Source organism: Aethalodelphis obliquidens, unplaced genomic scaffold (genome assembly GCF_003676395.1).
Source record: "Aethalodelphis obliquidens isolate GAN/ISIS:26980383/991018 unplaced genomic scaffold, ASM367639v1 scaffold14, whole genome shotgun sequence".
NCBI lineage: Eukaryota > Metazoa > Chordata > Mammalia > Artiodactyla > Delphinidae > Aethalodelphis > Aethalodelphis obliquidens.
This window is the reverse complement of record NW_020837958.1, coordinates 6212814-6228547: the sequence shown is the minus strand read 5'-3', so window position 1 is coordinate 6228547 and position 15734 is coordinate 6212814. Positions and strand designations below refer to the sequence as shown.

At 39.3% G+C, this 15734-nt stretch overlaps 1 protein-coding gene across 3 annotated transcripts in view; it reads left to right on the top strand.

Annotated features, from left to right (window-relative positions):
• The window catches only part of TTC17 (tetratricopeptide repeat domain 17), a 154662-nt gene extending 140161 nt beyond the window's left edge, over positions 1–14501 (top strand). For all 3 annotated transcript variants that reach the window (XM_027114958.1, XM_027114956.1, XM_027114957.1), the window contains 3 exons: positions 10277–10396; positions 11616–11759; positions 13359–14501. In XM_027114958.1, the coding sequence (XP_026970759.1) occupies positions 10277–10396; positions 11616–11759; positions 13359–13490 (396 nt within the window). In that variant the 3' untranslated portion in view covers positions 13491–14501. The remainder of the gene's footprint in view (positions 1–10276; positions 10397–11615; positions 11760–13358) is intronic.
• The last annotated feature ends 1233 nt before the right edge of the window (positions 14502–15734 follow it).

Below are 15734 nucleotides of genomic sequence, written 5' to 3'. Positions count from 1 at the left end.
TTGTGTCTCCCTCCCACCCTCCCTATCCCACCCCTCTAGGTGGTCACAAAGCACCGAGCTGATCTCCCTGTGCTATGTGGCTGCTTCCCACTAGCTATCTATTTTACATCTGGTAGTGTATATATGTCCATGCCACTTTCTCACTTTGTCCCAGCTTACCCTTCCCCCTCCCCATGTCCTCCAGTACATTCTATACATCTGTGGCTTTATTCCTGTCCTGTCCCTAGGTTCTTCAGAACCTTTTTTTTTTTTTTTAGATTCCATATATATGTGTTAGCATATGGTATTTGTTTTTCTATTCCTGACTTACTTCACTCTGTATGACAGACTCTAGGTCCGTCCACCTCACTACAAATAACTCAATTTTGTTTCCTTTTATGCCTGAGTTATATTCCATTGTATATATGTGCCACATCTTCTTTATCCATTCATCTGTCGATGGACACTTAGGTTGCTTCCATGTCCTGGCTGTTGTAAACAGAGCTGCAATGAACATTGTGGTACATGACTCTTCTTGAATTATGGTTTTCTCAGGGTATATGCCCAGTAGTGGGATTGCTGGGTAGTATGGTAGTTCTATTTTTAGTTCCTAAGGAACCGCCATACTGTTCTCCATAGTGGCTGTATCAATTTACATTCCAACCAACAGTGCAAGAGGGTTCTCTTTTCTCCACACCCTCTTCAGCATTATTGTTTGTAGGTTTTTTGATGATGGCCATTCTGACTGGTGTGAGATGATACCTCATTGTAGTTTTGATTTGCATTTCTCTAATGATTAGTGATGTTGAGCATCCTTTCATTTGCTTGTTGTCAATCTCTATATCTTCTTTGGAGAAATGTCTATTTAGGTCTTCTGCCCACTTTTGGATTGGGTTGTTTTTCTGTTTGATATTGAGCTGCATGAGCTGCTTGTAAATTTTGGAGATTAATCCTTTGTTACTTCATTTGCAAATATTTTCTCCCATTCTGAGGGTTGTCTTTTTGTCTTATGGTTTCCTTTTCTGTGCAAAAGCTTTTAAGCTTCATTAGGTCCCATTTGTTTATTTTTGTTTTTATTTCCATTTCTCTAGGAGGTGGGTCAAAAAAGATCTTGCTGTGATGTATGTCACAGAGTGTTCTGCCTATGTTTTCCTCTAGTGTCTGGCCTTACATTTAGGTCTTCAATCCATTTTGAGTTTATTTTTGTGTGTGGTGTTAGGAAGTGTTCTAATTTCATTTTTTTACATGTAGCCGTCCGGTTTTCCCTGCACCACTTATTGAAGAGGCTGTCTTTTCTCCATTGTATATTCTTGCCTCCTTTATCTAATATAAGGTGACCATATGTGCGTGAGATTATCTCTGGGCTTTCTGTACTGTTCCATTTATCTATATTTCTGTTTTTGTGCCAGTACCATACTGTCTTGACTACTGTAGCTTTGTAGTATAGTCTGAAGTCCGGGAGCCTGATTCCTCCAGCTCCGTTTTTCTTTCTCAAGATTGCTTTGGTTATTCGGGGTCTTTTGTGTTTCCTTACAATTGGTGAAATTTGTTGTTTTAGTTCTGGGAAAAATGCCATTGAAAGTTTGATAGGATTGCACTGAATCTGTAGATTGCTTTGGGTAGTATAGTCATTTTCACAATATTGATTCTTCCAATCCAAGAATATGGTATATCTCTCCATCTGTTTGTATCATCTTTAATTTCTTTTATCAGTGTCTTACAGTTTTCTGCATACAGGTCTTTTGTCTCCTTAGGTAGGTTTATTCCTAGGTATTTTATTCTTCTTGTTGCAGTGGTAAATGGGAGTGTTTCCTTAATTTCTCTTTCAGATTTTTCATCATTAGAGTATAGGAATGCAAGAGATTTCTGTGCATTAATTTTCTATCCTACTACTTTACCAAATTCATTGATTATCTCTAGTAGTTTTCTGGTAGCATCTTTAGGATTCTCTATGTATAGTATCATGTCATCTGCAAACAGTGACACTTTTACTTCTTTTCCAATTTGGATTCCTTTTATTTCTTTTTCTTCTCTCATTGCTGTGGCTAAAACTTCCAAAATTTTGTTGAATAATGGTGGTGAGAGTGGACAACCTTGTGTTTTTTCCTGATCTTAGAGGAAATGGTTTCTGTTTTTCACCATTGAGAACCTTGTTGGCTGTGGGTTTGTCATATATGGGCTTTATTATGTCGAGGTAAGTTCCCTCTATGCCTACTTTCTGGAGAGTTTTTTTCATAAATGGGTGTTGAATTTTGTCAAAAGCTTTTTCTGCATCTATTGAGATGATCATATGGTTTTTATTCTTCAATTTGTTAATATGGTGTATCACATTGATTGATTTGCGTACATTGAAGAATCCTTGCATTTCTGGGGTAAACCCCACTTGATCATGGTGTATGATCCTTTTAATGTGCTGCTGGATTCTGTTTGCTAGTATTTTGTTGAGGATTTTTGCATCTGTATTCATCAGTGATATTGGCCTGTAGTTTTCTTCCTTTGTGATATCTTTGTCTGCTTTTGGTATCAGGGTGATGGTGGCCTTGTAGAATGAGTTTGGGAGTGTTCCTCCCTCTGCTATATTTTGGAAGAGTTTGAGAAGGATAGTTGTTAGCTCTTCTCTAAGTGTTTGATAGAATTTGCCTGTGAAGACATCTGGTCCTAGGCTTTTGTTTGTTGGAAGAGTTTTAATCACAGTCTTAATTTCAGTGCTTGTGATTGGTCTGTTTATGTTGTCTATCTTTTTCTGGTTCAGTCTCAGGAGTGGCTAAACCGAAATACTGGAGAAATGTACATTTGAGAGTGGGATGATCATAGTTAAGGTATTCAAATGCTCTTTTAATGTTCAGGAGGAGTGAGTTAATATATTACTTGGACTTCGTTAAGTTAAATATTAAGTAGAGATTTAAGGGTAACCTTTAAAAAAAATGTGCAACTCCCAAACCTCTGAGGGTAAAATAATGAAGTAAGAACAGGAGGACCAAAAAAAAAACAATCCAAAAAAGAAAAAAGAAATCAATCCAAGAAATGGCACAAAAAAAAAAAAAGAGGAAAAAATGTATTCAAGAATCAGGATAAAAAGAAACCAAGAAATATGATAAACAGTCTTTAAACAAATCTGTAATATAACAGTCACAATAATGTCAAATTGGAAACTTTTTAAAGGAGCTACATGTTTTTAAGTCATACCTAAAGCATAGTAGAAATGTTAATGGGAAAATACTAATCAAAAAGGAACATACTATCAAAAGGAAGTAGCTATAGTTATATTAATTACCTGGAACTATATACTTCAAAGCAGAAAAAATTATTAGGGTCAGAGAGAATGAGCACATAATGATAAAGCTTTAATTCACCAGAAAAACAATATATACTGCTTCTAACCTTACACATATGCAATAAAAATAACCTCAAAATATATAAAGCAGAAAATGATTGATTTAATGAGAAATTGACAAACCAACACACACACCTTTCTCTACCGCTGATAAGCCATTCAGTCTGTCTGAATTTATATTCATAAGTATATTAGTCTGTGATTTTCTTGTAATATTTTGTCTAGTTTTGGTATCAGGATAATAATGACTGTGTAATATGTTGGGAAGTGTTCCCTACCCTTATTTTTCTGGAAAAGATTGTAGAGGATTGGTATTATATCTTCCTTAAATGTTTGATAGAAAATTCACCTTAGAGGCCATCTGAACAGGGAGTTTTCTTTGTGAGAGATTTTTAACTATAAACTCAATTTCTTTAATGAGAGTATTCAAATTGTCTTTCTTCTTTTTTTTTTTTTTTTTTTGGCGGTACACGGGCCTCTCACTGTTGTGGCCTCTCCCGTTGCGGAGCACAGGCTCCGGACGCGTAGGCTCAGCGGCCATGGCTCACGGGCCCAGCTGCTCCGTGGCATGTGGGATCTTCCCGGACCGGGGCACAAACCCGTGTCCCCTGCATCGGCAGGCGAACTCTCAACCACTGCATCACCAGGGAAGCCCTTTCTTCTTGAGTGAGCTTTGTTAGTTGTGTCTTTAATTTGTCTAGTTTATCTAAGTCATTGAATTTATTGGCATAAAGTTGTTCATAATAGTTCCTTATCATTCCATTAATATCTGTAGGATTTGTAGTAATGTACCTTCTCAATTCTTATCTTGGGACTTTGTATCTTTTCTCCCCCCCCCCCATCACATTGACTAATAAAAGTTTATCAGTTTTTATTGAGCTTCCCAAAGAATGAGTTTTTGGATCCATGGATTTTTCTCTATTGTTTTTCTGTTTTCTCTTTCATTGGTATCTGCTCTTATCTTTGTTACCTCCTGTATTCTGCTTGCTTAGGATTTCATTTGACAAGTTTTTTGTTTGTTTTGTTTTTAGTTTCTCAGTATGGAAGTTTAGGTTACTAATTTGATCCCTTGCTTTTCTAATGTAGGGGTTTAGTGCTAAAAGTTCCCTCTAAATTCTGTGTCAGCTGCATATCACATGTTTTATTTGTCATATTTTCATTTTCATTCAGTTTAAAATGATTTATAATTTTCCTTCTAATCTCCTCTTTGACCCATAAATTATTTAGAAGTGTGTTATGTGGTTTCAAACTATTGGGTATTTTCCAGATGTCTTGCTTTAATTGATTTCTAATTTAATTACACTGTGGTAAATCAGTATACTTTGTATGATTTGAATTATTTTAAACTTATTCAGACTTGTTTTATGCCCCAGAATATGATCTGTCTTGATAAATGTTCCATAAGCACCAGAAAAGAATGCATCTTCTGCTGTTGTTAGACTGTTCTAGAAATGTCATTTAAGTCAAGTTGGTTGATAATACTCTCTATATGTTCTTTATATTTACCGATTTTTTTTGTCTACTTCTATCAATTATTGAGAGGTATGTTGAAATCTACAGCTGTAATTTTGAATTTTTTATATCTTATTTATATATGTGTGTGTGTATATATATATATATACATATATATATATATATATAAAAGATGCACCTTGGGCTTCCCTGGTGGCGCAGTGGTTGAGAGTCCGCTTGCCGATGCAGGGGACGCAGGTTCGTGCCCCGGTCCGGGAAGATCCCACATGCCGCAGAGCAGCTGGGCCCGTGAGCCATGGCCGCTGAGCCTGTGCGTCCGGAGCCTGTGCGTCCGGAGCCTGTGCTCCGCAACGGGAGAGCCCACAACAGTGAGAGGCCCGCGTACCGCAAAAAAAAAAAAAAAAAGATGCACCTTGACCAGTTGGGTTTATCCCAGAAATACAAATGTAAACAGTCTAACTTTAGGAAAATCTTAAATTTCATCAGCCAAATTAAAGGAGAAAAATTATGAAATCATTTTAGTAGATTGCATCTGATAAAATTCAGTACATTCATGATATAAACCTAATGCAAATTAAGAATAGAAAAGTATTTCCTTAATCTGATGAGAAGAATCAACAAAACACCTTCATCAAAGATAATTGTTAATGGGGGAAATATTTAAAATAATTCTTTGAAATCAGGAAAAAGAATGCCCACCACTACCACTTCTTTTCAGCATTGTACTAAAAGTCCTAACAAGTATAGTAAATCAAGAAAAAGAAAGTAATGGCATAAGTATTAGGAAGAAAAAAAAGTTATTCAGAAATGATGTGATTATCTACATAGCAAACCTAAAAGAATCTACAGACAAATATTTAGAAATAACAATGTTTCTATCGAGGTGGCTGCCTGTAAAGTCAATAAATAAAAATAAGTTACATTTCTATACAGCAGCAATAAATATTAGAAAACATAATTTTTAACATGTATTTACTTTGTTACAAAAATATAAAGTTCCCAGTACTAAATCTAACAAAAAAGTTGTGAGACTTAGGTGCAGAAAGTGATAAAACTTTATTGAAAGACATTTTAAAAGACCTAAATAAACAAAGATATGTAATGTTCATGGATAAGAAGACACACACCATAAACATGTCAGTTTTCCCCAGTTAGATTTATAGAGTCAGTCCTATTGTAATCAAAATAACAACAGGGTTTTTTTTATGGCACTTAAAAAGCAGATCTTTACATTAATATGGAAGGGTAAAGAACAGACATAACACTCTTGAAAAGAAGAATAGGTTGTGAGAACTGCCTTACTTTTATGAAAAATTATAAGACATTATGCCATTTGCTCAAGGAATAAGCAAAAGTAATGAGGGGGACTAAATAGGAAGCCCAGAAAGTCTCTAGTGTACACAGAGCTGTGGAAGATCAATGGGGAGACAGGGGACTATTCAGAAAGCTTGCTGGGGCAATTAGTTAATTTCAATCCTCACCTCACATCATACACAAAAAATGAACTCCATTAAGGAAGTCCTGAATTAAGGACTCAAGTATCAAAAACAAAACTTTAAAAATTAAAATAAACTGTGGGAGATGATCTCTCTGGCCTTGAAGTACAAAAAGATTTCGTAAAGAAGATATACAAGCATAAGCTAGAGAAGAGAACGTTATTAAGTTCAACTATATTAAAGGTTAAAAGTTCTTAATTAAAGACATTTTTTAAATGAAAGTAACCAGAGTGAGAGAAAATTCATTTAACACATTTAACCTACAAGGATTAATATGCAGAGCATGTAAGTAAAGTGATGAGAAAGATAATAAAATAGAAAAATGTATAAAAGATATTAACAGACATTTCACAGAAAAAAGATATGTATGACCAATAAACACAAGAAACAATTCTCAGTCTCACTAATAATCAGGAAATGCAAATAAAGGCTACAGTAAGATGCCGTTTTATCCCCACTGATAATAACAAGAGTTAGAAAGGATATAGAGCAAGAGGCACTTTTAAACATTTCTGATAGCACTGAAACTTGTCACAACACCTTTAGGAAGCAATTTGGCTTTCTCTTGTTATGTTGGACATTTGCGCATCCTCTGACCCAGCAGTTCCACTCCTAGGTATCTAGACTAGAGAACCTCTTTGTACATCTATTGGCAACGGGAAGCTAACTTAAAAACAAGAAATAACTCAAACCCTCCCATTTACAGAAAATGTATAAATATGTTATAGTATATTCACTTAATGGACATTTAATTGTGCAGCAAGGAAATTTAATGAACTGAAACGACATATAGCAACATGGATGAATCTTAGAGGGCCGAATAAAAACACCAAGTCCCAGAAGACTGCTTACACCATGTTTATAATGCACAGGAAGAAGTAAACTAAGTATTGTATTGTTGGAGCAAATATGTGTGTGTAAGTGATAGAACGGTGTTTAAAAAGAGCAACGGAGGGCTTCCCTGGTGGCACAGTGGTTGAGAGTCCGCCTGCCGATGCAGGGGATGCGGGTTCGTGCCCCGGTCCGGGAGGATCCCACATGCTGCGGAGCGGCTGGGCCCGTGAGCCATGGCCACTGAGCCTGCGCGTCCGGAGCCTGTGCTCCGCAGTGGGAGAGGCCACAACAGTGAGAGGCCCACGTACCGCAAAAAAAAAAAAAAAAAAAAAGCAATGGAATAATAAACACAACACTTGGGATAGCGTGTGCCTCTGGAGAAAAGACAAGAGGCTGGCATAGTGTCAAGAACATACAGGAGAAGCAGGTTCATTCTTTAGTAGGGTAGCGGTTTCTGGAATATTCATTATTTTATGCTTTACAGCATACATGTATATTTTATATAATTACATATTTGTTGTATGTGTATATATATAAATATGTTCTTCAGTATGTGTCAGATATTGGCATTAAAGAAAGGTAATTTTATTTTCTTAAAAAAAGGATCCTTGTGGGAAGCCAGTCAGAAGAATCAAGTCATAAAGAAGGAGGAACACATCAGGCTAGCTTCAGATTTCTGTGCAGCCCCCATTCAAACCAAGAGGCAATGGAGCAATACCAGCAAATTGTTCAAGGAAAGAAAGAATGAGCCATGGTTTTATATCCAGCCAGCTGTGCTTCAGGCATAAAGGCTAGAGACAGAAAGTTTTGAACTTACATGATTGTATTTGTTTGCTAGGGGTGCCATAACAAAATACTATAGACGGCGTGGCTTAAACAACAGAAATTTATTTTCTCACAGTTCTGGAGGCTACAAGTCGGGGATCTAGGTGCCGGCAGGGTTGTTTTCCTCTGAGGCCTCGCTCCTAGGTTTGCAGTTGGCCACCCTGTTGGCACCTCTCGCCGTCATCCCTCTGCACACACGACCCTGATGTATCTCTTCCTCTTCTGTAAATCCTTCATATAAATCCAGTTATATTAAATTAGGGCCCCACAATAATGGCCTCATTTTAACTTAATCAGCTCTTTAAATACTTTATTTCTAAATAGTTACATTCTGAGGAACTAGAGATTTGAGACTTCAACATATGAATTTGGGGAGACACAGTTCAGCCCATAACAACAATCTCAGAGAATAATTTTCCCATCAGCCCTTCTTAAGAAAAGTACTAGAAGATAAACTTCAGCCAACCAGGAGGTGACTAGGGAAGCCGCACAAAAGTAATGTCAGTGATCAAGGACTATATTTAACTGTAGAACCAATACAAAAACAAAGGCAGGAAACTGGGTGATAGAACAGAATATAAATGCTATGTGCCCTGACAATGAAAAATGATAAAATTACCCAAAAAATAGATTGGAAGACAGAAAGAAGATAGGAAGCAGGGTAAGTTTTCTGATTGCCTCATCTGTAATGGCTGGGAGTTAGAGACCACCCATCAGAATGAAATAGACAGGAAAATGCAAAATTAAACCTAAATTAACCCAATATTCGACCTAAATTAAGTACTAAAGTTTTGTATATGATAAAGGTAGCATCACAGTGGGGGAGAGAGGAATTAACTCATTAACTATTATCGAGACAACTTAGTAGCCATCTGGAGAAAAATTAAATTGGAGCCATATCTTTTACTTTACAGCAAGTTAAATTTTAAGTGGATCAAAGGTTAAAATGTGAAACATGAAACTACAAATGTTCTGGGGAAAAAAAACATGGTAAAAATTCTTAATAACCTTGGAGTAAACAAGACCTTCCTAACTGAAAATCCAGAAGCCATCAGAAATAGATTAATGAACTGAACTATGCAGAAATTAAAACCTTTATATCACACAAAGCAACATACGTCCAAAGGCAGACTTGAGAAGCCTGGGGGAATGTATCTGTAATTCATATACAGGCAAGGGACTAATCTCCCTTATACCTAAAGAGCTTTCTCATATAGATAAGCTAAAGACCTCACAGAAAAATTAACAGTATAAGAACAGGTCGTTCACAGAAAAGAAATCAAAAGGCTGTCAAACATGAAAGGATGGTCAGCTCCATTCATAAGAAGGGAAATGTAGATTTAAACCGCATTTTCACCTATCAAAGATCCCAGAGTTTAATAACAGACTCCTTGGTGAGGCAATAAAGAAACAGGGACATATGTATATTTCTGGTGGGATATTAAATTGCTATAGTCCTATGGAAGGCAGTGTGATGATTTCTATCAAACTAACGTGTATCCCCTTGATACAGCATGTCCACACTGAAAGTGTATCCTACAGATGCGCTGCACAGACACAAAATTACACCTATACAAAGTCATGTTTGCAGCATTGTTTTTAATAGTGAAGAATTGGAGGAGAGAGGAATATTCATTAATAAGGACCTAGTTAAATAAATAATGGTACTTCCAAACAATGAAATACTATGCAGCTGATAACAAAGGAATGAAGAGGCTTTCTACACACTGATGTAGAAAGATCTCTAAGGTGTACTGTTTAGTGAAAAAAGCAAGGTGCAGATGAATGTTATCTCTTATATAAGTAATAGGCTTATAAAGCAGGAGAGATAAGTCTGTATTCGTATTTGCTTAGATAAAGCATAAAGAAATCCTAGAAGGTCACATAAGAAACTAAAAATAGTGTTTACTTGTATATAATAGTGACAAGGATGGCAGGGAGGTTTTTCATTGTATAACTTTATATAATTTCTGGTTTTTGAAACGTGAATGAATTACCTGTTCAAAAAGCTAAGTAAATTTAAATATAAAAGAACATGGGCATGAAATATAGTTCTGCTACTTAGTAATTGAGTGGATTTGGACAAGATATTTAACCTCTCTGGATCATAGTTTTCTTATCTATAAAAAGACTGTAATAGTAGAATCAAGCTTATAGGGTTGCTATTAGGATTAATAAGAGGATGAACATGAGTGTATAGCAGACCGCCGGGACCAGGTAAGTACTCAGTTAATTGGTCATTAACTTGTGTTACTTGTGTTACTGTTCTTAATCTTGGTGGTAAATTAGTGTGTTACTTAAGAAGCATCAGCCTTAGCTGACCATTCCTTTGTAGAACCAGACGTCCTGGGTCCTTTCCAGCATGGCAGCCCTCTACTGGAGAGTGAAAGGCCAAGGGAAGAAGGCGATTGACTGCCTACGCCAAGCCCTGCACTATGCTCCACACCAAATGAAGGTGAGTGGAACTCAGAGGTGTGAATTTCCATCCCTCAGTCCTTTCCTTTGCCCACAGTGGTTTATTCTAAGGTTTCAACAACCTTCCTCATGCTCAGCCTATAAGAAAATGGCAAAAGGCTAAGACAGGGCGGAAAAACTTATGACCCCACTTGTGCCACCACAAGCCTGTGAATTACACCCACTGTTGTGCCTTCCCTACCTCAGCAAGATGGAACGTCAGGGAGGGGCTTCAAGATCACCGTAAAACATTATATCAGGCGCAGGCATTGCCGAGTTCTAAATGCAGCTCTGCCTCTCACTGGGTTTGTGATCTTAGGCAAATTCTTAAACCTCTGTGACCCTATTAATGACATGCACTCTGTGGGTGTCCAGCAAGGACAAAGATGGGTCATTTCTTCTGTTTCTTCTGTATCTCCTATAGAAGAACCCAGTGATGCAGAACAATGCAATATAGATAGCAGTTGCTCAGGTAACACATTTAAAGGGAATAAATATTTGTGATATTAATAAATATTTGTGATAATAATACTGCTACTTGATCAACCCATCATTCTGTGCTCTGTACTGCTAGGCGATAGGGAAGGGCGAAGACTCTGGATCAGGGGGTCAGGGAACTTTTTCTGTAAAGGGCCAGGTGGTACAAATTTAGGGTCTGAGGCCAGACAGGCTCTGTTGCAGCCACTCAGTTCTGCCATGATAGCGTGAAAACAGCCACAGAAATACCTAAGGGAATGGGAATGGTGTGGTCCAATAAAAAGTTACAAAAGCAGGCAGCAGGCTGGACTGGCCTGTGGGCCACAGCTTGCCAGCCCCTGCCTCAGGCAGTGCGGCGGTCCTTGCAGAAAACCCGTTGGCTCTGTGACGGCATGCCCCAGAGCGTGGGCTGTGCAGAGCATCGGGCCACCGACTTCCCTTACCAAGCTGCAGCGCAACTAGGAGCTTGCACCAGGATGGAAGCCAACAACCGCACTCAGCAGGTTTTAACGCAGCTGACATGTTTGTTTGTTTGTTGAGGCAAGTCTCACTCAGTGAAAGAAGTACTGCATGGATAGGCTGGTGCGTGCTCCTTCCCTATCACAGACCCGTAGCAAACAGCAGCCTCCCGCGCTGAGTTGCACGACCCTGCCATTCACCAGGAAACGCTGACCACATTACTTACGATCACCAGAGCCGAGAATGAAAGCTCTTCCCTTCTCGCCTTCTCCTTCCTCCCACAGGACGTGCCCCTCATTAGCCTAGCCAACATCCTGCACAACGCCAAGCTCTGGAACGACGCCGTCATTGTGGCCACCATGGCAGTGGAGATCGCGCCACACTTTGCTGTGAACCACTTCACACTGGGCAACGTCTACGTGGCGATGGTGAGGTTGGCCTGTGAGCGGAGCACACCAGCTCTGCCACCTTCTCTCGGGCACATCTTTGATTTCAAACCCTCTTTGACTGTGTCAGTGTCCTCCAGTTTCCTGTAAGTTTTGCGTCTAAAATTGTTAGCTCTCCACCAAAGGTATATTTTATAGGTAAGGGGTTTGTGAGTTTTTAAAGTAATACAGGAAATTCATCCACGTATTTGCAACTATGTAGTTCTGCACCTTAAGTTTTTAACAGTAATAGAGTCAGATTTACCTGCAGTTTTCTAGAGACGTCACCTGTTCCAGAAAACCTTACCTAACCCTCCACGTGGACGGACACACTCTCGTGCTTTCTTACTGCAGGGTTGGGCTAGGTCCCTACGGTTGCACTCATGATGCCCTGTGCAGATTTCTCTTGTAGTTTCACCTTGTTTTATAATTTTTGTTTCAAGTATTAGTCTCTCCCCCTAGACCAGGAGCTCCTTAGAAAGAGACTCCTCTTCATCTCCCTGTTCCTAGCACTTCACAGGGTTTGGCATATAGTAGGTGCTCACCAAAGCTTTGATGAATGATGGAATGCCACTAGTTTCATGGGATACCATTTACAGATAAAATGGCAAAGCCATCTTGTTCAGAACGAGGACCGATTTCAGAACTTAAAGTCCCAGGGTTCCCCCAGAATCTGTCATAGCCGAATTTAACAGGAATTATGCCATGCACTTTCATCCAAAGCTTGGGGTCCCACATGGGGCTCTTCCCACGGTACTCTCAGTAAAGGTTAATAGAATGAGCAGCTTCAGGCTCTAAGTTTTATGTGTTACCCGTGACTTCAAAGGCAGGAAATATAATTTTGGCCAGGTAGGTCTTGCTGAATGTGCAGATTTCCCTCTCTGCTTCTTAAAATTGAAGAATCTATTTTCATCCCCAGTAAATGCAAAATTTGCTGCTGTGAATGAGGAATTCTGCCTCTCGTTTGGCCAGAAGGAGCCATTTAAGCAGTAGATTTGCGCTCTTCTTTGAGAGTATTAGTCTAAGTAAAAGATTAACGCCTTCACTATGGCAGTGATCATTTCCAAACCGTGTTCGTATTTTCAAGTGTTAGGGAGAAGAAGAAACTGTTTCAGAATTTCCAAGTCTAATTGAGATACCTGACATGACTTCCATCTTTCCAGTTAACAGTAGAAAATTCAGACAGATGCACAATAAGCTTTTGCCAGACATAGTTCTAGAGGTTTCTGTGAGGATTAAAGGAAGGGATTCCATAAAGCACCTAGCACTGTGCCTGGCACGCAGCAGGTACTCAGTAATGTTGGTTCTTACTGTTGCCACCACAGTTACTCCTATTGTTGGGCCAAACCTCTATAAACTTGATATCCCCTTTCCCTCTGGTTCTTGGGCTCTGCCATAATTTTCTTTGTTATTTCATACCTTGGGGATGGAGGTAGTTGTTTCCTCCAGACCTTAGAGTTTTCCTCAGAGATTTAGATCCACTGAGAAAATACTGCAGGACTGTCACTACCACAGATGTGCTTTTCACAGAAAAAGAAGTCACCATATATATTTAGTCTGGTGGTAGTACCCCTCTCACTTTTGTCCCTCTGCCCCTCACAGGAAGAGTTTGAAAAGGCACTGGTGTGGTACGAATCTACACTGAAGCTGCAGCCCGAGTTTGTCCCGGCCAAGAACCGAATCCAGACCATCCAGTGTCACTTAATCCTGAAGAAGGGCCGGCGCTCTCCTTAGCTCACTCCTCCCTCTCTCCTGTCTCTCTTTTCTCATGCTCTTCAGAAAAGGAATAAGAAACCAATCATTGTCAGTATCTACTTCTAATGATGTGTATGACAGTAACTGAGTAAGACATATAACAGTACTTTTACATATGTGGGAATTGGTTTGTTTTGGTTTTCAAGTTCCTTCTTTCCCCCAGCCAACCTGAAACATAAATTTCTTAAAAGGAAAATGCAGCCTAAAGATATTGTGTAAATACTGAGCCAAGACATTTCTGGAGCTGTGCTCTGTCTCCAAAACCTCGATGCCTTTAGGGCTTTTCTCAGTGGTCCAGCCAACCTCCTCCGATTCGGAGGAGGGCGAAACCGCATCGCACATTCTCTGCTTCCCGTCGTAGCCTCTGTTGTCAGTGGAAATGCAGAAGCCCATCTGGTGCCAGTCAGTGAGAAGCAATGTTCCACGCTCTCCCCACTAGATCTCCATGCTGCCCCCAGCCTTGTCCGTTCCATGCTGCTCTGATCCAAACTCTCACAGGTAGTTTGCGGGGGAGGAAGGGGAAATGATTTTAAAAACAAAATATTTACAACAAAAACTCTTAGGATCACCTGACCTTTGTGATGTTATTTATGTTGGGGAGGGAGGGGGGCTGAGAAGGGGAAATCAGCAGTGTACAACATCGATATCATTTGTACTTTAATTACAAATCACAAGGAAACCAATAAGTTGAACTCCTATATAACAGGTTTATATATATAGAATATGTATATTTGAAGCCCTCTACAGACTGAGTCTATGTTTTACTAATTCTTTGTTCACTGTGTTACCCATCTTGGAATGAGGCATGAGTGTCAGCTCCCTCTCTCTGAGGCCTTCAGACTTAGCCCCTCAGGAGAGTGGTGAGCCAAGGTTGAGTGTTCCGTACAATGCTTATGCCTCTGGTCCAAGGAGAGTCAGAAACTCCAGGCATTTGGGAGTCTTCAAGGGCACATACTGAGGACAAAAATAAAAGTTGTTTATGAGAATAGGTCTGTGGTGTGGTTCTTCTTTATGGAACCAGGCTCATTTGGACAGCTCTGAAGCCTAACTCTAACTCTGGGTCAGATTTTCTCAAGTCCTAGGTTGTCTTTATCTTTCTTTCTTTCCACCACAGCAAGGTGTGGGGAGAAACAATCCATCACTAGGTTTTATGGTTGATGAACTTCATTAACACAATACATTTGACCAGGAAAGATGCACAGTCAGCAGATGTTCAGAGCTGATAACTGACCTTCCTGGGAAAGGAAGAATAATCTAAACCACAAAGGCAGCCCTCCGGTGAGCCCTGATCCTAAAGTTCGTCGAAGTAAGCTTCGTGGAACTTTGGGGAGAGTTGTACCAGTGTGAAACTGAGCATTCCCTTTGGGACAGGACTCCACTGAACACAGGGTTTCCTAGAACATTATCAGACACCAATCATCTCAAATACTGGGTCACTAAACCTGGAGCATTTGGTTCTAGCAGAGACTGTAATTTCTTAGAAGCAGGTGAGCAATCAGACATGCCTGTCAACTCTCCTTCTGTCTTTTATTCAGCTAGAGTCCAGCTAATTTCAAATAGTTTCATATCAGATAGATGTATTTTGAGAAGCAGCTCATTCATTGCTGGATAAAGTGAACCTCTTTTCACTGAGAATCCTGTGTGTGTCTGATTGTATTTCCTGCTTCCCCAACCTCTCCACAATGTTGCATTTAGTTTTTCCTGAAACTTGCAACCGTTGTTTGTGATTTTGTTTTGCTTTTTTTTAAATTTACATACAGTGAAATTCATTCTTCAGTGTACAGTTCTGTGAATGTTGACAAATGCATAGTCTTACAGCCACCACAACAATCAAGATACAAAACTTTCATCACCCCCAAAAGACTCCCTCACTCTGCCCCTTTGTAGTCAAACACCACCCTTAACCCTTGGCCACCTCTGATCTATTCTTTCTATAGCTTTTCCTTTTCCCCCAGAAGTCAGACTCCAAAGGCTATGTACTATATGGTTCTATTTACATGGCATTATGGAACAGCAAAGGTAGATGCCCTAAGGCAGAAGCATACTGAAAGTTACAAAACACAGGAGGCTACTTTGGCTGAAGAGGTGTAAGCAAGAGGAAGAATAATAGGAGATGAAGCCAGAGAGGTGAACCAGATTGTGTAGCTTTTTGGGTGTTTGTTTTGTTTATTTTTGTTGTGGGGCTTTATATGTCACTGCAAGTCACTGGTTTTAAGCAGAGAA